This window comes from Siphateles boraxobius, unplaced genomic scaffold (genome assembly GCF_051911475.1).
Source record: "Siphateles boraxobius isolate OS27281-9 unplaced genomic scaffold, OSU_SipBor_1 24, whole genome shotgun sequence".
Classification (NCBI taxonomy): domain Eukaryota; kingdom Metazoa; phylum Chordata; class Actinopteri; order Cypriniformes; family Leuciscidae; genus Siphateles; species Siphateles boraxobius.
This window is the reverse complement of record NW_027508855.1, coordinates 288,159-311,135: the sequence shown is the minus strand read 5'-3', so window position 1 is coordinate 311,135 and position 22,977 is coordinate 288,159. Positions and strand designations below refer to the sequence as shown.

The following is a 22,977-nucleotide window of genomic DNA, read 5'->3' as shown; positions in this document are numbered from 1 at the left end:
GCAGTTGCACTTATTTAATTTATATAAATTTATAGTATGAGTCCCTGATTATATGTTGCATGTTCTCTTCTTGTTGTTTTTGTTGTTGTTTTTTTAGACAAAAAATGGATGGATTTATAGCGTTTTGAAAAAAAAATACAATTAACTTTGAATTTATCATCAACAATATTGTTGTTTGATTTAATAATAATTTTTCATGATGGTGATGGTCTCGATCTCCAGAGAAGTGTCTCCTCTTTGCCGTCTTCCGTGTGTCCATGGCGTAACATGAGGGTGTGGGGGAAGCGGATACTTAAATATATAGGGGAGTGTTATTCTAATGACGATCGTTTTCAGCCGCGGCATTTATCAAGGGCAGGTATTGCGTACACCTGGATTTCAAAGGTACGCACAGCTTCATAAATCAGGCGGTGAGAGGAGTGTAAGCATAATCTTACGCCAACATATACGCACGTTTCTACGCAAGAATGATAAATGAGGGCCACTGTGAGTGTCCGAGTTCTGCCAGTGGTGTTAGCTTCGGGGGAAGTTACACAGATCTTTGTTGGGAGAGTGAGTTTGGCGGACTATTCATTAAATATAATGAATAATGTTTGTGTGTGATTGGTCCAGACACTACATACAACTTCTTTCTATATAAGTAATTTCCCATTTAAAAATTCCTGTATCATTCAAGAGCTCATATACACACACTATCTCTTATTACAGTCAATGAGTGGATATCACCTTAGTAAAGAATGAGAAATTGTTTATATGTATATCAGAACCATTAAAACAAACATATTGTCAAAGGTGCAGTTGACATTTGTGAACTGATGTTATTGTACATGCAATATATTCTGTTGACTGACTTTCTATTTACATATGAATAATAACAGATAAATTCCCACATTCTGATTTTTAAAATGATTTCTCTTCATTAGTAAAATGGATAAAACCTCCTTAATTTTTCTTATTCAGCAGATCATCTCCCAGCTGGTTTGACATTATCCTGGAAGTAGCCAGGGTTGGTGACGTTGCCAGCAGGTTTGTAAAAAGCCACAGTGATGAACTTGCCCTTTCCATCTGATGCCAGGCCGACCCCAACCTGGCCTGTAGACCTCCAGATCATCTGGGTGAAGTTACCTGTACACATAAAAGTTTTTTTCAGGTGTAAATTTTTAATTATGGTTTGTGATATATATTATCTTTGATCTGTATTTTAACATAAACAAACATATTGAATCGATATTTGCTATAATATGTTACAGCTTTAACCATTTAACCTCTTCAGTTGATATAAGTGCAAAATGAATAACCTACCAGTTCCACTCTGAAAGCCAGGAGTTGCAAAGTTGTACTTTACATTTTCCTTGTACCATGATTCAGCAACCTCTTTTCCTATAGTTAAAAAATATATTATTAATAGTTTTTATCATTAACTTTATCATTCTGTTGTGCTTTAGTTTCTTATAGAGACCCGTTTGGGGGAATAACCAATTTACCTGTTGGATACACCATGTTGGATGTCCATTTGTAAGACATAGTCTCTCCGTGACCTTTGCCGCTGTTCTTCAGGGCGTTAATGCTAATCAGATGTGCTGCCCAATCCTGAGCCTCTTTACTGAGGATGGGGCACAGCGAGAGAGGCCGTGCCCCATGTTGCCGCCGGTAATCATTTTCGGCTTCAAGCAGAGACTGACGAAACTGGGACAAGATCTCACCTTTATCACAGGAAAAGAAAAATCATTAATCCTGAAGAGACTTTTGAGTTGAAACTAAGGATTTGGTCTTTTTGACGTCACTTTTTTTTTACATGATTTCAAATAAGTTTGTGCACAGCTTTATACATCAAATAGTGGTGCAAAATGAAAACAATGGACCTGACTGTGTCTTTATTATGTTTAATTGCAAGTTTCACAAAGCAGTCTTTGTAGGAGCTGATTTTCTCAAAATAATGACCAATTACTGGTAACTACTCATTAAAACTACTAATAGTACATGTTGGTATGAAAGCAAGCATTTATTCAGCTGAATTAAAATAGATGCAAAACCAATTCAAAAAATAAGCATTGTTTTAAGCAATAGTGTGCAGTAATGATCAGAAAAGGGTTATCATAGTTTACTCATAGTAAACCCACTATAAAACAAACAATTCTGTTACTTATGGAAGTCCATTTCTGCTACATAATGGGGAAAACATCCATTATTATGACATACTAAGTCAAAATTATGACATAAATTGAAATGAGATAAAATCTCATAATTACCATAATTCCATAATTTTAATTTAACTGGTTCATCAAAGCATGCTTTATTTTCGTATGTGGCAGAAAATAGTCCTCCATAGTTTCTTGAGGTATTCATGTTCTCATTGCTTACCTTCTGAGCTGCTGTTCTGTGGAGACTGACTCTTACATGGAGCTGGTCCAGAACTGTGAGATGATGAAGGCAATTGGTTTGACTTGATGCTGAGAGCAGCAAGTGCTTGTCCAACTCTGTCAGCTGAACACCAAAAAATATGTTTAAAACTTTCTGTGAACATTATACAATAAGAGTTATAATAAATATAATTGTATTATATTGAATATATATTATATTTTAATATAATTTATTTATATATTATTTATAATTACATAATCAATATAATTACAAATTATAATATATATATATATATATATATATTTATTAATAATAAATAGTCATACTTTCAATCTACATCTAATTTATACAATAATAATCATACAAACTATATTCAGTACCTATTATATCCCTGCACATGTATGCATATCAGACTCACCAGATGGGGTGGATTTGAAGTCGACTTTGGAACCTGCCGGTAGGACATTTCTTTCAAAATATCCAGCATTGCTGATGTTTCCTGCTGGGAGGTACTGACCCACCACAAAAGTTGTGTTCCCGTCAGTGGCCAGTCCAACTCCCAACTCCTTCGTGTCCTTCCACACCACCTGTGTGAAGTGACCTGGAGAAACCACCAGATGTCAGAACAGGGAATAAAGCAAACGTCTAACCAGAATGTTTACAGTAGATTCACCTGTTTTGGAGGTGAATCCAGGCCTGCTGAAATTATAGTCTTTAATCTCACTGTACCAGCTTTCCACTGCCTCACGTCCTGTATAAATAACAAACACACGATTTTCAAAACATGCAAACAAGATCATGAGATACACAACTTGTAATGAAATAATGGTTGCTTTAAAATAAATAACCCAAGCTCCAATTTATGCAAAGACTTCACATCTAAAATGCCTGACTGAAAAGTGTGCAAGCGAAACATTAGCAAATGAGACAGACAAAGCAGCTACTAAACTCTGACCTGTGAGCTTTTTGTTAGCTGAGCTCCAAGCGTAATATACATTTTCTCCATGATCTCCATTGCTGTGTTTGAGGGTCCTGATTGACAGCAGGTGTTTGGCCCACTCCTGTGAGGAGTGGCACAGGTTTTTGTTTACGGTGAGCGGTGGGGCTCCATGATGTTTGCGATATGCATTGTGAGCCTGTAGGAACTCAGCTTCAAAGCTGCTGTCTGCTACACACAAACACAAAGGAGGCAAAAATGTAGATTACTGAACAAAACATTAAAATACGAACTCCCCATTATCTTACTGACAGTTTATCTTGATTGTTGCACAATACACATTTGCACTTTTTTTCACTGTTTGTGTGGTGACATGTGTAGGCCTACAGGGCTCTCGAGTGTAAGATTTAACGCAACCACCAATGAAAAAAAAAAGCATAACCTGGAATTGTTCGCATGATTCTGCTACACAGCATCTTCCGAAAGTTTCGTTCACCCACAGAATAAACCATGAGCTCCGAGCATCACTTTAAGCACAGTCATGATCTCCTGTTTTAATGTTACAACAAATTCACAACTTGTTTGACACAAACAATGACAACTTGACTGCTGTTAGAGAATGTTTCCCAGATAATTAGCATCAGTTTTTCACGAGTGTTTGAACTTAGCCAACAGTTTTACAGCCTGTTCACTGACAAAACCTGCTCAGAAAAAGTAGTCTAAAGGCCTAGTCATAATTTCGTTATCACACAATATTGTCATGAATCACCCCCAATCCCGCGGAGGATTTTATTCTAATATCCCTAGTCATTTGTGTGTTAGACCTTATTCAGTGCACCGCCATGACATGCATGAAAGCGAGGCAAGGCTGCGAGGGATATACCGTTTTCAATGGCATCCACTGTAAAAAAGCTGTAGGCTATAAACCTCCTATATATTTTTTTCACTAAAATGGACAACTATTATTTAAGGTGTTTTGGGATTGTTCTGCTGACAAAACACTGCAAAAATATATTTTCAAGAAATATTTTTGCGGTGTTTCGTCAGCAGAACAATCCCAAAACAACTTAAATAATAGTACAGCCCACAGAAGAGATGTAGGCTATGTCTGTCCTTTATAGTCTCACTTTCATTCCCGTTAAAAATTGAACTGCTGTGAATAAGGTCTATTGAGGTGCACATGCTGTTTCAGAAACCATAAAACAACAGTACAAAGAAATAATGGACTATCACATTTCATTTGCATTACGGCTAGACAGATAAATATGCCAAAAGGTGCATTTTAACCTGTGTGTTTGCATTGATCTTTAGGTATCTTTCCGAGGGTTAGTTCACCCAGAAATTAAAATTCTGTCATTAATTACTCCCCTTCATGTCGTTCATCTTCGGAACACAAATTAAGATATTTTTGAGGAAATCGAAGAGCTTTCTTTCCCTCCATAGACAAGACAGCCACACAACTGACACTTTTGTCAAAATTTTCAGATGAGACTCGATTGCTTTATATGATAAACAGATATAATCTAGGCTTTTATTTACATTCAAACATTGATCAGCGAACATAAACAGAAGCTCAACCGAACCTGCTTGCCCCGCGATAGTGGTTGATAATGGATTGTTCTTGCTGAAGGTCAAACGCGCTGCGTAACATGCACATTTATTTGTGTTCTGAAGTCTTACGTTTGGAAACAACATGAGGGTGAGTAATTAATTTTCATTTTTGGGTGAACTATCCCTTGAACTTACCTTTTAAGCTTGGCACATGAAGATCCCCTCTGCCCCCTGGTGGTGATATTTCAGTACTGCGAGGAACTGAGGGTGCTCCATTTGAAGGAATGCCCGGTACACCATGAGTTGGACCAACTTTGTCAGCTGAATGTTGCCAGATAAATCACATTTTTATTATACTGTAATGAACATCAACTATATCTAATATTTGAGGTACTCTGAAACATTTTAATGATAAAAAAAGTTATTATTATTTATAAAGTGTAATATTAAGGATATAGAGAAAATTAAACAAATGTCTTCATAAATATCATGACAGGGATAGGGCCTACTGTGAAATAACCATTCACTTGAAAGTGTACTCACTTGTACCAGAGGGCTTTGAGTCTACTTTGGAGCCTGTCGGTAGGACATTTTTTTCAAAATAACCCACATTTGTGATGTTTCCTGCTGGGAGGTACTGACCCACTACGAAAGTTGTGTTCCCATCAGTAGCCAGTCCCACCCCCACCTCTTCTGTGTCCTTCCACACCACCTGTGTGAAGTGACCTGGAGAAACCACTAGAAGTCAGTGTTGTAAAAGAGACTAGTGCCAACTTATCCACCCAGAGTACATATCTCAGCAGACTCACCTGTTTTGGGGCAGAATCCCGGCCTACTAAAGTTGTAGTCCTTAATTTCACTGTACCAGCTTTCCACTGCCTCACGTCCTGTATAAAGCAGAGAAAAAAGGTATGTAATTGTTTAATGCTGTATCTCAAAACACCACTGGATTAGTTCACAGTGTGCAATACTAATAACATGTATTAAAAGACAACACAAATGCTTTATCTCCAGTTTAGTGTCTTGTTATTAAGTTACAAAGTTTTGACAACAGGAGAATGCCTGCAATGGCATCTAATTCTAGTGCACCCCACTTGACCATGGTCAGTTTGACTGGAAATGGCTGTCCTGGGCTGCGCTTCCCAAAAGCATTGTAATGACAATGGTTTCTACGATCAAATGCTTTTGAGAAACGCAGCCCTGGTCAAAAGACTAGTTAGACTTATGGGAGGTTTGATTACCCTATTAAAATAATTTGACTTTCATTTACTGATTTTGAGAGCAGAAAGCTGACCTGTGAGTTGGTTGGTAGCTGAACTCCAGGCATAATAAAGATTTTCTCCGTAGTCCTTGTTGCTGTGTTTGAGAGTCTTGATTGACAGCAGATGCTCCGCCCATGCCTGAGCAGAATGGCACAGGTTTTTGTTTACGGTGAGCGGCGGGGCTCCATGCTGTCTGCGGTACGTGTTATGAGCCTGTAGGAACTCAGCTGCAAAGCTGCTGCCTGCTATAGAATAGCACAGTTTAATAATGCTCTGAAAAAAAATCTAATTAAGTTATATATTGTATAAAAGTGTATTTCAGATGATCTAGGCCTACATCATTATCGTTGGATGAGTTTTGATAAACTAAATGTTAAAACTAGGCTACAGGTAAACTATAAAATGCTACTAAAATGTTAAATAAATCAATAAATTATTATTAAATAAACAAACAAATTAATTATTTAATACGCTGGCACACCAAAAGTAGAGAGAGAGAGTTATATTGGAAAATATTTGAGTTTGGTAAAAGTTGTCTAGACTCACCTGCCATAGTTCTATGTGAGAAACTGAAAAACAAACAGACACATCAAAACGACAGTTACACCACAGTGACAATCAAAGAGACAAATGTCACAACAGAATATCTGAACCACTCAGATATGGTATGTTTTTAAATCTATTCAATTACATGGAGTAAATTGAGTTAATTGGATTACGTTGAGTTAGACTCCTCACATTTACATTTATTTATTTAGCTGACGCTTTTATCCAAAGCGACATACAACTGCTATATATGTCAGAGGTCGCACGCCTCTGGAGCAACTAGGGGTTAAGTGTCTTGCTCAGAGATACATTAGTGTCCCACAGTGGATTCGAACCCGGGTCTCTCACACCAAAGGTGCTGCGCCATCACCACCCCTACTCCTCATAGATAGTTTAATTAAATAAAATGTTTTAAAAAAAACTAGAAACCTAGATTTTTTACATTTTATTTTTTAAATTGAGATGTTTTCTTAAAGTATCTCTTGTAGACTTGGAATAAGAAGTGCTTGCATTGACAACTGCATCAGCGAGTGATTATGACAAACTGTACAACTAAAGTGCCCAGACTAAAGCTAAATGCCAAAAGATATAATATATACTCAGACCAGAATCTTCATTCAGCAGACTGATGATCTTGCTTGTCAATGCATACTCTCAGACACATTCATATTTTTAACCTATTTCATAATACACTTCTGTTGATGTTAAAATAATTAAACTAACATAGGCTAACATTTTGTGTTTGTTGTCAAAAGAACCAAGTCATTGTTTGCTCTCTGTAACCCTAGCAGACAGTCAGGAATGTGAACCAGTTTGTTTTTCCATTTGACTGAATTTAACTTTTAACTATACTTAGGGTTTGCTCATGAACATGTTTCATTTCCTTTTATCATGATTAGGTGTCTGTGTGTGCTTGTGTACATGTGACAGGAAACTCCGGTGCTGCTCAGTCATTCAGTGAAAGAGCACAAATTTTACTGCCACAAGTGAGTATTCTTGGACATGAAACTTCTAGAAGGACAACTAGACTCAACTGCAGGATACGATACGGGTTGTGATTTGCATGTAGTCAGACGCACATGCCTTAAAGGAATTAACAGTCAATTTGCATTGACTGAAGATTGGCAGAAACCAGGGCGGGAAATTAGCACGGGTGACTTTGCCTTGTATACCAGCCACAGTGGCGGGTAGATTGTAAAACATATTTTTATTGGTTACTAATTAAAACATTCCTTGTAACGGATTAGACATCTTTTGTCAAAGAATGCTGTTGCTAAGTAAAAATAATGCACTTTTGTCGAGTAACTAATTTGATTGGTTTTCAGCGCTGTGCTTCACGGACACAGCGCACGGACACGGTGCTGAACGGACCGTGAAACATATAGCTGAGCTGAGGTACAGACAAAAGGAAAATTAAAAAAATGTGGCGACATATACCCGGTGTTAAGAGGCCTGCCGCGGAGTCAGCAGTATATGAATGTACAAACTATTGAGGGCGAAGTAAATAAAAAGTGAAGGTACTTTTCGAACAAGTGGCGCATTGATGACGAAGGGAAAACGAGGGAATGGTTGGCCTACCTTCCCGTCGAACTGTCCATGCACTGTACTTACTGTCAAACAATTTGTTCATTAGAGGCACAACTAACCTTAAAATAGAGTCAATAATGAATATGACCAATTCTATTCAGAAACGTCCATGCGATCGGCAAAAAGGGCAGACCTTTTCGGGACTACGTTTGGATGTGCAAGTAAGTAAGTTACTAACTTGATGTTGTGTTTTGTGATGGCTAGATAGCTATCGTTTTTTTAGTTTAGCGATAGTTTTAGCAGCTGCGAGGATAGGAGCCGATACCGTGGGTGCTCCGGAGTTCGATTACATGTCAGTTACACTTTTCATCTCCAATCCTATCTGTATTTGTGAGAAGTGGTGCTGTCCTGAGTTGAAAGATAGCCTACTTTACTGCTTTATTATCGAGTTAACCCTCTGGGGTCGACAAACGCGCTGGCACGTTTTGCTGGATTTTTTTTCAAATAGCAGCAAAATACATTTAAATACTCCATCATTTATGGTCATACAGACTTAACTAATATTAAAAAATAAACTGTAAAATAACCATGCATAAAATTCTCTCAAAAATACAAACATGTACATACATTTTGCTCACATATTATGGTAGCCCTGTTTGTGCTAAATAGTGCTTTTTTTTTTTTTTTTTAACAAGGGCGTGCGCCGGTGAGCATCCACGGAGGAAAACATGAATTGGCGCCTGAGTGCAGCATAACTCATATTGTTAAATGGATAAAACAAATGACATATTTGTAATGGACGTCAATGTTATCAAAGTCACAGTTCTCATTCATAAATTTGAATTCCAGAAAAAGTGGCTGGTAAATAATACAAGTGGCTGGTAAAATTGGGGATCCAGCAGCCACTGTGGCTGGTGGGCAAAAAAGTTAATTTCCCACCCTGGCAGAAATGCATCAGGTTACTCAACGTAACCATGGTTCCCTGAGGGTAAGGAACAAGACATTGCGTCACTAGCTGACACTTTGGAGAAATTCCTTTCTCTGAAAATGCTGAAGCAATGCCTCATTCCCTACTCTTATAGGGAACCATGGTTATGTTGAGTAATCTGAGACAATCCGTTTCAAGTTAGGTCTCTTGACATTGCATCACTAGCTGATGATTTGATGAACGTATAAAAACAGCGTATCCCTGCTGTGTAAAAACGACAAAATTCACAAATCTAGCTGGGAATGAGCATAAACACATGCCATAGCAAGTGAGTATAAGTAAGCATGAGAGTGCAGAGCTCCCTTTGGTCAGCCACCGGAACTAGTGGAGACACTCGGCCAAGACGGCGCCGGCGCCTTCAGCACCGCCCAACACAGGACCAAGGCCACAGTGTTAGACTAGTAGCCAGTTTTCCACTGTTGGGCCAGTGCGAGCCAGGGCTAAAAACATGCTGGAGGTGGAGGGGGGACGGGGGTAATAGCCTTGGACCTCAAGCACAGAGGCCAAAATCAAGTTGCGTTTCCAGTGTCGGGCCAGTAGCCCCACAGCACTACCCTAAAATCTGCCCTTAACATGCCCCCATAGAACAACGTCACACAACCTCACCATTTCACCAGCTGACTGAAAACTAGCTAGATCGCAAAAGGATCATGTCAGAAGCAAATGTTTGGTCTTTATTTAAAGACTTAAGATTCCAGCATCAATATTTGACCAATGTTTTACAATAAAAAAGTTAAAATGACCGTAATTTATTAATTTGTTTCAAGAGTGCACATAAATCATGCTGAATCAAACAGTCATGATTGTTCGGTTGCACATGCTCCATTTACACTGAACAAAATTATAAACGCAACACTTTTGTTTTTGCCCCCATTATTCATGAGCTGAACTCAAAGATCTAAGACTTTTTCTATGTACACAAAAGGCCTATTTCTCTCAAATATTGCTCACAAATCTTTCTGAATCTGTGTTAGTGAGCACTTCTCCTTTGCCGAGATAATCCATCCACCTCACAGGTGTGGCATATCAAGATGCTGATTAGACCGCATGATGACCGAAAACCAGTCAGTATCTGGTGTGACCACCATTTGCCTCACGCATTGCAACACATCTCCTTCGCATAGAGTTGATCATGTTGTTGATTGTGGCCTGTGGAATGTTGGTCCACTCCTCTTCAATGGCTGTGCGAAGTTGCTGGATATTGGCAGTACCTGGAACACACTGTCGTATACGCCGATCCAGAGCATCCCAGACATGCTAAATGGTTGACATGTCTGGTGAGTATGCTAGCCATGCAAGAACTGGGATGTTTTCAGCTTCCAGGAATTATGTACAGATCCTTGCAACATGGGGACGTGCATTATCATGCTGCAGCATGAGGTGATGGTCGTGGATGAATGGCACAACAATGGGCTTAAGGATCTCGTCACGATATCTCTGTGCATTCAAAATGCCATCAATAAAATGCACCAATCTTCATTGTCCATAACATACGCCTGCCCATACCATAACCCCACTGCCAACATGGGCATCCACAACGTTGACATAAGCAAATTGCTCACCCACACAACGTCATACACGCTGTCTGCCATCTGCCCTGTACAGTGAAAACCGGGATTCATCCGTGAAGAGAACACCTCTCCAAAGTGCCAGACGCCATCGAATGTGAGTATTTCCCCACTCAAGTCGGTTGTGATGACGAACTGCATTCAGGTCGAGACCCCGATGAAGACAAAGAGCATGCAGATGAGCTTCCCTGAGATGGTCTCTGACAGTTTGTGCAAAAATTATTTGGTTATGTAAAGCGATTGTTGTAGCAGCTGTCCGGGTGGCTGGTCTCAGATGATCTCGGAGGTGAAGATGCTGGATGTGGAGGTCCTGGGCTGGTGTGGTTACATGTTGTCTGCGGTTGTGAGGCCGGTTGGATGTACTTCCAGATTCTCTGAAACACCTTTGGAGATGGCTTATGGTAGAGAAATGAACATTCAATTCACGGGCAACAGCTCTGGTAGATATTCCTGCAGTCAGCATGCTGATTGTACGCTCCCTCAAACTTGCGACATTTGTGACATTTTAGAGTGGCATTTTATTGTGGCCAGCCTAAGGCACACCTGTGCAATAATCATGCTGTGTAATCAGCATCTTGATATGCCACACCTGTGGGTGGGTGGATTATCTCAGCAAAGGAGAAGTGCTCACTAACACAGATTTAGACAGATTTGTGAGCAATATTTGAGAGAAATAGGCCTTTTAGGTACATAGAAAAGTCTTAGAACTTTGAGTTCAGCTCATGAAAAAGGTGGAAAAAAACAAAAGTGTTGCGTTTATAATTTTGTTCAGTGTATGACGCTGCAGGTTGTGTGGTGAAAATATTTGTTCAAAATAAATAGGAACATGCATAGAGAACCAGCATATAGTCCTGCAATGAAACACTGGTGCAGGCCCACTCGCGGAGGAGGCCGTGGCTACAATGTCTTTCAGTCATCCAATGACTGATCACTCATTTCCTGTTGCACAGACAGCACATGAAGTGCAAAATCAGGGATTTCATGGTTATATATCAAAGTATTTTGGGAAGACTATCCCGTTGCTAGACTAATTTCTTGTAATAGACATACCTAAGTCCAAGCCAAGAATGCAGCCAAACCCCTAGCGGAGTGAGTACGAATTCCTATAGGGCAGTCCATTCCCTGGGAAGCATAAGCCAGACAGATGGCTTCTACTATCCAGTGTGAAAGTATCTGCTTTGACCTTTCTTAACTCCCTCAAAGCAGACATGCAGTTGCTATGACAGACGGCAATTATTGGTATCTATCCACATAAGCACACAGCGCATGAACAGGGCACAGCGTAAGCTTTCAGGTCTTTCATCTGAGATCATGCCGGGAGAAACAAACGCTTGAAACTTGAGCTCTGAATGGCATTGAGAGCACTTCGGTATTTAACCACGTATAGGTGTAAGCCTCATCATACAGTTTTTTTTATTGACAATAGTGCTCAGCATTTGAAATTCTTATTGCGAGGACATTCGACCGGACGATTCTGAATATGATGGCGACAAGCCGTTATAGCTGCAGCTACATTCAGAGCATGAAGGGCATACAGTCTCTGTTTGAGTACTCTTGCATAAAAGACAAGGTGATTGACACAGGGAAAATTTCCACCAGGCCTTTGACCCATGTTCTACGCCACGTTAATGAGATAAGCAAACGGCCATGAAAGTAGACATATTTCAGGTCCACTGACATAATTCAGTCCCTTGGCCACTCATGTGCAAGGGTCTGTTTTAATGTGCTCATTTAACGAATGCTCAACCCTTTGAAAGGTGGGCCCATGGCAACCTCAGAAACACTTGTCATGATGCCTATCTGAATACATAAGTAGCAGTGGCGTAACTTTGCTTTAAAAAGTGGGTGGGACAGGTGCGGGGTTTGGTTGCTAATACAATGCTAAATCATAAATCAGATGTACCTATGTACAATAACATAACGATGTCCAGCAATCGATTTAAATAGTACATCGTGTTTGATTTGTCGTTTAATGAGATCTAATATGTGTTGGTGCCGAGAATTTTCACGTGAAGAAATACATAGATCCGATACAACTATTTTTTGTATGTATTTTAATGGTCCAGTGGCAGAACTTTTGCCAAGCGTGTCAGAGGTTCTGGGTTCTAATCTGCACTTGTATAGTTTTTTTTTTCCACATTAAAATCGATTATGTTTATCAGTGGTTGTATATCAAGCAGGGACACGTTTGTGTCCATTTTACTCTGTGATTTCACCGGAACGAATAGAGAGTCTCCACAACGGATTAAAGCGTGCGTCCGTCTGAAGACTGTGCGCGAGCCACAAGAGAAAACTGTATCCGCGCCACTGATCGCAGTCAACGAGCACTTTGATCCCTTAATTTAAAAAACAACACATTTCAGCGTGCTAGATCGCCTCTTATTTAACAAACGAACGAAATGAATGCTCTGCTAGTTAACTGGAGATGTTTTATTTATTTGTATTAGTTACATCCATGCCGCGAGATGTTTCAAAAGTGGTGGGGACAATATCAAACCTGGCAAAAAGTGATGGCGACATGTCCCACCCATCCCACCCGCAAATTACTTCTACGATAAGTAGACATTCCCCAGGTGCACTGAGATAATCAGTCTTCCGGCCAAATTGCCAGAGGATCTGTTCTGTGTGAACAATTTGAAGGAGCTAATTGATAATGCAATCGTAATGCTGGGGCATTTCACAGCTTCATAACGCAGTTGAAACGGGACTACCTGTGCTTTGTATGCTATCGAATTACAGAAATTCTGATACAGAAGCACCCTCTGAATTCTGTCTTTCAACTTTGTCACATGGGTTGCTGGTTTCATAGCTTGCTCGGGCCCAATACAAGGAGCTGAGACTGGGCTAGATAAAAGTCGCACAATATGGGCAGAACTCTTTACTCCCCAAGTACTTCAGAAATCACTTTAAAAATATACATACATTTGAATTTAATGTGGCACAATGGCCTTCATCATCACTTGTATGCTAATGCAAGGGATTCATCAACATGCTGATTGAGGACTGTTGGGAAACTCCAGGCACAGAATGGTTCGTTTACACCTCAATGACACATCTATACCATTTGCTTCACAGGACACATGTGTTTTCCACTACATACTATTTATCTGCTAGTGTGTTCTAACATGCAACTATGCCATGTTTGGTCTCATCTGACCGCATATAAACTAAACTGAATGGTGGTGAAGTATCATAATGTACAATCTAGGTACTGTTGCTTAAACATGCTTTGAGGAGAATATGTTAATGTTCTTCTCCCCTTCTTGATCTTGTATCAGAATGAAAGGTAACTGTTAATCTGGGAGAAAGGCTTAAAACCTGCTGCATCAATGCGTAACCTCATCCTATGAGAAATGATTTTACAGCATCTTCTGCACAGCAGTGCATTATTTGTTAAAACAAAGTTCTCTATACAGTATGTTATTCAATTCTACCAGAGCATTTTGTGCTTTACGTTTACTAGACAGACCATCACTCTTAGACGGGAAAGGGGAGAAGAGGTGAGCGGACATCTTATACGTAGCATAATTTAAAAGATGTCATACTAATGTTGCAGAGGAAAGGCAGTCCAGGCACCGTCCACTGAAGAGCGGATGTCTACGGTGAGCGATAGGTGGCTTCTCGAAGACAGCATAGCCGAGTGAAGGAGAAAGATTCTGAGCAATAGCGCTCGACGCTGAGCTAAATAGCAGGTTGACCCTCCCCTCACTCGAGTGCGCGAGCGCCATTGGCTAATGCAGTTGCAATTGTATGATTCAATTAGGGCTGGGTGATAAAACGATAACGATAATTATCGCAATATAATTTTTCTCGATAAAACGATATCATGAGTTCGATAAATGTTCGATAATGTTTATGCGCCAAAAGCGGAATGAAACTCATTTGAACCGCGCGCCACACGGACCATTTATCCGCTTGGCTCAAAGTCCAAACCGCAGCGCGAGCTCACTAGAGCAGACGCGTTTACTCTGATCGTCTCGCTAACGAGATCCAGTGAGAAGTGCTTGAATTCAGTGAAAAACACAAATGTCTCAGTGATTTAAACAAGTTTAAAGGCAGATGAAACAGCGCTGACAAACTGAAGAAACACTGTGCGCAACGATACAGTCAGAATCTGAATTGATACTGAATCCATTTACCATGGATTTACTGTAACGTTTGCATAGTAATATTAACTGCACCATGAAATGTGGGATATACATATTGAATTGTATTATATGATTAATGTAGACAATGTATTAAATGACTAATGGAATATAATTACAGTAATGTTACATAATTTAATAATGTATTTAGGCTACTGTTTTTCATACAAATACCATAGAAACTATAAAGTTACATTTTGCCATGATAGTGAGGTGCTTTAGGCTATGCCTGGTTTTATCTGTGGTTATCATGATCTAAATGCACGATACTGGATAACCAATGGTTAATTTTAACTCAAACAGTCAGAATATTACATTTTACCAACTAAAAATGTGGTCATTAAATTTTTTTTTAACAGATGTTACTGTTTTTGTTGATGAACATAAATTTAGCATAGTAGTATTAGCTTGAGTTAGGATCCTATGGTTAGGATGCAGATTTACAGTCACTGTCAAATATGCTTTCGAGACAAAATATGTAATATTAATATTGCAGCCTGCACTGCATACTGTGCTGAAGATACGTGTCATCAAAGTCAGGCAACACAAACCAGTTTCAAGACTTGAAAAAATATATCCCCCATTAGCACATGCAGAAACTAAGAAATATATTTTTTCAATTCAGATATTTATCATGTTAAGGAAAAAAGACAAATGTTTGAATGTTCTACCTCAGATTTTTGAAATGTTCACCTGTTTGGCAAGCGTTTGTCATGATATGTTCTGACAATAAAGAGTAGTTTAATACCACAATTAACGCTCTGGTTTCCACACCTTTCACTTAGGCGCAAAAATCTGCCTTTAAACTTGAAAGAAAGAAATATTTGAAATTTATTGTGATAATTATCGATATAGACTGATATAAAAAAATTATCGTGATAATTTTTTTTGGCCATATCGCCCAGCCCTAGATTCAATCAGGCTTCAGCATTGTTTCCCCAAACTGTCAGCTAGTGACGCAATGTCGAGAGACCTACCTCGAAAGGGAACTGCATTACTGCGACAAACACAATTGGTATCTACGTGCCTATTGCTGCAAGTTTGCAGTATCAGGCTCTTTTCCTTTATTATGATTAAAGTATCAGGCAGTACATTGTTTGATGCATGCATTTAAAGAATAAATAGTGTCTTGTGTGTGTGTGTGTAATTATTTTAGAAAAATGGATTAGACCACTGTATACATTGGTTTTTTTTACTGTCTAATGGTAATCACATAGCTCACAGATAGTCTTAAAAAATACAAACATACCTGTCCTGAAGTCTCACCAAGGCAAGCAGAAATTTGTCTTTCTTTAAAAGCTGTCTATTTCCTCTCTTTCTCTCCTTCTCTCTATCTTGCTGACTAGCTGTGAAATCTACACACTATATATCTGTTAAATGCTGCAACGCCCCTTGACACATGCACGTTTTCCTCTGAACACACACACACACACACACACACACACACACACACACACACACACACACACACACACACACACACACACACACACACTCGGTTTCGCTATCTTTGTGTGGACTCTCCATAGCCATAAAAGTTTTTATACTGTACAAACTGTATATTCTATCCCTGCTCTAACCTTACCCCCATACCATCACAGAAAACTTCCTGCATTTTTACATTTGTATTCAAACATTATTTTAGAGTGATTTTAGTGCCTGACCAAATGACCACACACACACACACACACACACACACACACACACACACACACACACACACACACACACACACGAACACACACACACACACACACACACACACACACACACACACACACACACACACACACACACACACACACACACACACACTAACTTTAATTCTAATAAGAACAGGAAAACAAAACTGACTTGTTCTATCGTGTGAAATTGCATATCTTCAGTTTATGTTCATGCCTGCAATCTTCTCTCTTTCAGTGTTGTGCTTGCACTTGCATGTTGCGATAGCAGCACTTCCTGTCTATTTGCGGTTGTTTCAGTTTTTGTTCCTTTTGTCACCCACGAGTAGTTATTTCAGATACAGGTAATTTTGTGCAAAAAAAAAAAATCATGAATCATCACTGTAAAAGACTGGCCTTCCATTCAAGGTGTTCCTTCCCTTATCTTCGGGACCCGGGGTAGGCTCTTTGCATCCCAGCAGCCCTATAGTAGTTTGGAGAATGGATGGATGAATTGGAAAATCATAAATCATGTACTATAAAAAGAACTATGATATGCTAAGTACATGAATACATTTTCCCAAACCTTGTGTCTGAGCTGTGATGCAGTGGGTGGTTGGTGCATGTGCTCATAACATACACTACCTAAAGTATTGGGCGCATTTATGCTTCTTCAATACATTTGTTTAAAGGTGTTTATTTTTAACCTTTATCTATTTATATCTCACATATAGGTCGTTCAAAGCATATTTTAGGAGTTTCTGGCCTGGATTGACCTGATCTTGACCTGTTAAGTTGAAAAGCGCATTGAAGGAAAACTTTAATTTAAAACTTTAAATTTTAAAAGTGAAGAAAGTTTTTTGTTGCTGACCAGTGTTTCTCTAAGCAGAGAGAAACCATTTTTTCATGGGGATATACGGTATGTGATAATGAGCTGATGAGTTGTATCAGGTGTGTTTGTTTAGAGAGACAAAGAAAATGTGCAGTGTTGGGGGTCCTTCAGGAGCAGGGTTGAGAAACACTGTTGTAGACATACAACTAAAACGCGTTTAAACTTGTCTACATACTTTTGGTAGCTTTTAAGGTAGGCAACACTGCATTAGGCATCACTATAACTAAGAAGTTCAGTGATAAAAGAAGATGTAGTATTAACATTTATTCATATCGTTTTGTTTTTTTGCTTAGCACCTGTGGAAATGCCTTCCCCTATTTATAGGGATACGCTAAAGGAGGTGAATAGGCTGAAGAATTTCCTTTTGTCAAAATGAACCTTTGCTTTGCACTGTAATCCCTAATATTTACTGAAACTACTGTTTCAGTACTGAAAGTACTGATCTTCTGGCACTGCTGCTGATATTGAATGGAATGTTTTCTTACAGAGCAATAGCTATCTTACAGAATTCTGCCAACCAGATCTCCTATTCCATCTAAAAACCTGCATGTTGTGCACAACGTTTTTCGAAAGTTAATTGGATAAGTCTCACAGACAATTCTTCATAAAGCTTCAGTATGTATAAGCTGTACTATCTCCAGGAGATCTGACATAAATTAAAGAAATATATTGGTAGTCTTGTAAACTCGTGCTCGATCGGCCCAAAGTCCGGCATCCGACCAGCACGGAAGGTCTCTGCGCGTTACTGTCTTTTCTCGCGGCAAAGTATTTTTGATCAAATTCAATACATTTTCTCATATGTGATGCCGGATCACAAAACCAGTCTTAAGTAGCACGGGTATATTTGTGGGAATAGCCAACAAAACATTTATTTTTGTGAGTGAATGCAGCACAATTGCTAACATAAATGGACAACTTTAAAGGCGATTTTCTCAATGTTTCGATTTTTTGCACCCTCAGATTCCAGATTTTCAAATAGTTGTATCTCGGCCAAATATTGTCCTATCCTAACAAACCATACATCAATGGAAAGCTTATTTATTCAGATTTCATGTGATGTATACATCTCAATTTAAAAAAAATGACCTATATGAGTGGTTTTGTCATCCAGGGTCACATATGTATTAACTCGTTATTTCATCTGACTCCATGAATAGCAAGCAATAATCATATGAATTTGTTTAAAAATAACACAATTTACATGCAAACGGGACCGTTATCAGCAGTTCTACTGATCTGATCATGACAAAATAATCGAGTATCTGATGTAATGTGACAAGACAAATGAGCTTTTTCACTCTTGCAAACAGAGGTAGGTTATGAGGTGTGGAGAGACATCATGTATCATTGGAACATGAACAGACAGGGTCCAATTTGTAATACTTTTAAAGAATACAATGCAATTAATATAAACTTTCTGACAGTGTGTGGGACATCCAAGAAGGGGCGCCACTGATTTACAAATATCACGATAAATATGTACAGGAATTGAGGCAGTAGCCAATGACAGCAGTAGGAGTAAAAGCATGCAGGATTATGTACGAGTATACAAATATGTACGAGTATTGAACGAATTTAACAACTTGTTAAATCTTGTGAATTATTAAGACTTTGAGACTATGTTTGTAATGATTGGGCTATGGTTTTTGTAAGAAAAAGTTTAAGAAACAACAAATGTTTGATAAAATGTTTAAGGATTAAAACCAACACATACATACCATTGTGAATATTTGTCTTTGCAGCTTTTCGTCTCCTCCATTTACTTCCCCTCAAACAATAATGGGCTGACTGAGTCTGAAAGGCCCTTTTGGTTACTGTCCTTTTACTACACCTATCACAGTAAAACTAAGGTTACTGCAGGTTAAAAGCATGGTAAGTGTTGTTTTTACTGTTCTTCTACTACAAAAACCACTTTGGAACTAATTGTACAACTTTAAACGGATATGAATATGATTAACTGATTGAAGGTCTATCGCACGTCACGTGACAGACAGTGTTTAATCCAAGGGGGTAGGCTAATCCATCAGCCGGAAACTGAAGCCTCGAGGGAGCCGCCATTGTAGCAGAACTTCACTTGCTCTTAGCATTCCATTGACTCCCATTCATTTTGGCGTCACTTTGACAGCGAATAACTTTACATCTGAGGCATCCAAAGACTTCATTTGTCCATTAGGCCGTGTTTCCACCAGATCGTTTTTTCACGGCTGGCGTATAATTCCAATTGTTTTCAATGGGAGCGCCGAATGTTCAACTTTGGGTAAAACGCAGCGCTCATCACTGTCCCTTTTTACCCAGCCGTCCAATCACAGTGGAGGAGGGGTGGGACAGATACCACACTGACCAACTGTCACAACATTCTTTCTGAACAACGACGTCAACCAGCAGAGCTAACCGAACAAAATGGATGAAAAATTAATTTTTAGTATGAAACAAATTACCAGCGAAATCAGTTACAAGTAAACTGTGTTGCGGATATTCTGTATCATAGCAACAAGCATCTCAACTGAAAAAACGCAGCGCTGCCAAAACGCTCTCAAGTGCCACTTCTTGGCGTTTTCAGCAGAGCGTCTAGCGTTTTCAGCTGGCTAAAAATGCTTTGGTGGACATACGGCCTTATTTATTTCTAAAGAAACACGACAATGTACAAAAGGCTCCATTACTTTGTATCTTACGTTATGGCCCAGTAGAAGCCGTTTTTTTGTAAAAATAGGCTAACGATTGCGTCATAACCACGCGACTTTCTGGCGCACAATACAGACATTACCGTATAGACAGGAGGAGAAGCTTGCAGGCAATCTTTTACTGTCTATGAGGCAATCTGGGGGACATAGAGGCATAAAGTCAAGGGAGAAGCCCATAGATAGAGTCCATAAAAGCAACGGGACAAAATAATTCAACAACGTTTTTGAGGAACAAGATTCAGATTTGTCTTGGCACAGCCACTAGAAAATGTACAACTGTCAGACTGTCGTCACGCTCAGTTTGAGCCTGCGCAGTTGCTCAGTCATCAGGCAGGAAGTGCAATAATCGGGCTTCAGTCTTCTCCGTTGAAATCAATGGGGTCGCTGTGTCCATTTCTTTTACTGTCTATGGTTTAATCACCCTAGTTTAGTAAGGTGTTTTGGATTAGAAAGCAATGAAACGCAAAGCCTCAGTGGAACAGATATAATGCAGTGACTGAACATGAGAGAGCTAATCTGATTAATATTGACAAACAGAAAAGACATTATTACAAGAATTATTTGGACATCGTATTTACGACTACTTACCAACATCTGGTACACGTGAACTCATGCCAAATATTGCAATGTGTTCAGAATGAGACTTCTTCATTTTATCAGTGGATTTCCTACTGATAAAATTCACATCTATTGTTGACGCCAAAGGTTTCCCATTGAAAGCAATTGAGTTTCTAATTCGTCCATAGAGTGACGCAGAGGGGCGCCTTTGGCATCTTCTTTGTGACTTCGGGGGCGCTTGACCATGCTTCAGTTTTTGACGCCTTGGGAGTGAGAATGTGTTTGAAATAGTGAATATAAAAGTGTTCATAGATGTTTTATATTTTGACTTGGATTTTTGGCGTTTGAATGATAAGAGCTTAAAAAGATTTCCTCATTTGGCTAGCAGAAGGGTACATGAGAGGTGTAGATAGCATTTTCTTGAAAGATGGGGTCATCTTTGCAGTTTTCTTTCTTTCTTAAAATTGGTCTCTAGTTTTGCCCTCTGGAGGGCCACTGAATTCCTGATGAAGATAGTAGAGATGTGGGTGGCGAGTTACAAGCTTTCTTGGAATTGATACTGGCTGTGCTTAAGTTGATTTTGGAGGTATGACTTGCTAAATCTTCTGTTCTCAATCTGTCTTTTCAAGAATATTTGTCCTTAGATGTCATCTTTGTCAGAGCAATCTCAAAGTTCTTTAAAAATTACAAAGGAAGTATTGGATGGCCTTTCAGCAGATTCATAAACAACATTTTTATTCCAAAGCTCATGAATAGCACATCAAAATGTTGAAATTAAAATCCATTTAAAGCTTTGTATGGCTTATAGGATAAATTAATATAATCTGATATATACCAGGTCGAAATTTCATCTGCTCAGTAGGATATACTAGTAAGGAGTCAAGCAGGTGGCCTAATCAGCAGAGACAAATAGAAGTGTAAGAACATCGGGTTATTTAAATTATTTAGACAATAAATGCATGACGATGTACTTGTGTAACCCCCCTTCACCCGGGTCCCACTCGACCCGCTCCAAGCGGGCCTCGAACCCGGGTCTCCAGCATGAGAGTCAGGCGCTCTAACAAGGAGGCTAAAGACTGCAGCCCCTAGCATCTGTCGCCAGAGCGTCTATTGAGATCAGAAGAGTGAGGTTTACTCGCACAGCAACTACTAGCTGGCCTCCGTTACACTCACCCCCCCTAAACCTCACTCCCATCCGGGTCACGGCACCAATGTAACCCCCCTTCACCCGGGTCCCACTCGACCCGCTCCAAGCGGGCCTCGAACCCGGGTCTCCGGCATGAGAGTCAGGCGCTCTAACAAGGAGGCTAAAGACTGCAGCCCCTAGCATCTGTCGCCAGAGCGTCTATTGAGATCAGAGGAGTGAGGTTTACTCGCACAGCAACTACTAGCTGGCCTCCGTTACACTTGAACTTCCTTTGAATCCTGCTGTAAATTAATGTAACCTCATACCACATAGTCAGCTCTTTTAAGCTGGTATAGGCTATGAAATGATCATTTGAATATCATTATGAAACATGTAGGCTAAATGTATTTTTGAAAAGGTGCTCAAAAAACCAACCCATTATAATCTAATGAAGATATGGGAATAATTGGTTGAAATTTGTTGGTCTGTTCATGAAGAAAGCTTTTGATTTCAATTATGTATCGCCATGGCACTTAGATCTCCAAGCAGCTTCCAGTAAAATGGATTGCCTGAGTGCAGCTCGACAAGAACATCATAAACTATTGCAAAGGCATATGTGTCTTATCATCACAGTATTCTATAAATCTATTAAGAGAAAATTCTTGAGTCATAGGTTAATGTGGCATCTTTATACCCTTCCTTCAGGCAGTGTTGTTTTTCCTCCTCTTTTCCTTTCAGGAGCGGCAGCAGGGCGGGAATATCTCCATCAGGTCTTATAGTAGAGCGCAGCGCGTGCAGTCGCAGCAGTTTACTAACCCGCACAAGCAACTTTACTCAGAAAAAAATATCTGTTAATCTTTTATGGATCTTTCCTCGATCTAATTTCCCCTCAAAGAAAGCAGAGAGGTTCTTCTGAATCAAGAGTGGGAACGTTTATCTCACATAAGGTGAGACGTTTTTATATTGTTTGTGGTTTGGAAAATTTTGTTTTGAAAGATCACTTGGGGATGTATAATTTATTTACTTTAGGCTATGTGGATTTTAATATGAATTGACTAAATCATAGGCAACAGCAATACAAAATATCAATGTAGGCTATATTTAATAGCGATAATATCACGTTTCTATATAGCTATAGGCTATATTCTTTTTATATGCTTTGCTAAACACTTAG

The 22,977-nt window shown here is 39.3% G+C and overlaps 2 protein-coding genes across 8 annotated transcripts in view; one reads left to right on the top strand and one right to left on the bottom strand.

The window, feature by feature from the left end:
- Positions 1–620: 620 nt before the first annotated feature.
- Positions 621–16,833, bottom strand: glipr2 (GLI pathogenesis-related 2). Of its 7 annotated transcripts, none has more exons than XM_077240596.1 (13): positions 16,740–16,833; positions 6,658–6,680; positions 6,144–6,353; positions 5,659–5,736; positions 5,393–5,575; positions 5,045–5,170; positions 3,317–3,529; positions 3,035–3,112; positions 2,780–2,962; positions 2,362–2,484; positions 1,485–1,703; positions 1,303–1,380; positions 621–1,125 (listed from the first exon to the last, which is right to left on the bottom strand). In XM_077240596.1, exons 2-13 carry the CDS (start codon positions 6,662–6,664, stop codon positions 965–967), a joined length of 1,659 nt encoding a protein of 552 aa, XP_077096711.1. In that variant the 5' UTR covers positions 6,665–6,680; positions 16,740–16,833; the 3' UTR covers positions 621–964. The 7 variants fall into 7 exon arrangements, with proteins under 7 accessions (XP_077096711.1, XP_077096708.1, XP_077096712.1 ...); XM_077240593.1 differs by having other exon boundaries at positions 6,144–6,356; positions 16,740–16,828; XM_077240597.1 differs by having other exon boundaries at positions 3,317–3,526; positions 6,144–6,356; positions 16,740–16,825.
- Positions 16,834–22,595: 5,762 nt separating this feature from the next.
- Positions 22,596–22,977, top strand: part of LOC143748570 (neuropeptide FF receptor 2) — a 35,507-nt gene continuing 35,125 nt past the window's right edge. Inside the window, exon 1 of the mRNA XM_077240591.1 lies at positions 22,596–22,750. The gene's annotated coding sequence lies outside the window, so the exon portion shown is untranslated. The remainder of the gene's footprint in view (positions 22,751–22,977) is intronic.

Bases quoted from the DNA above. Each gene is read 5' to 3' on its own strand.
- glipr2 (XM_077240593.1), bottom strand. The intron at 5,737-6,143 runs GTCAGCTTTCTG...TGCTTTATACAG, and splicing joins AGCTACCAACCAACTCACAG to GACGTGAGGCAGTGGAAAGC. The intron at 2,485-2,779 runs GTGAGTCTGATA...TTTGGTGTTCAG, and splicing joins CTTCAAATCCACCCCATCTG to CTGACAGAGTTGGACAAGCA.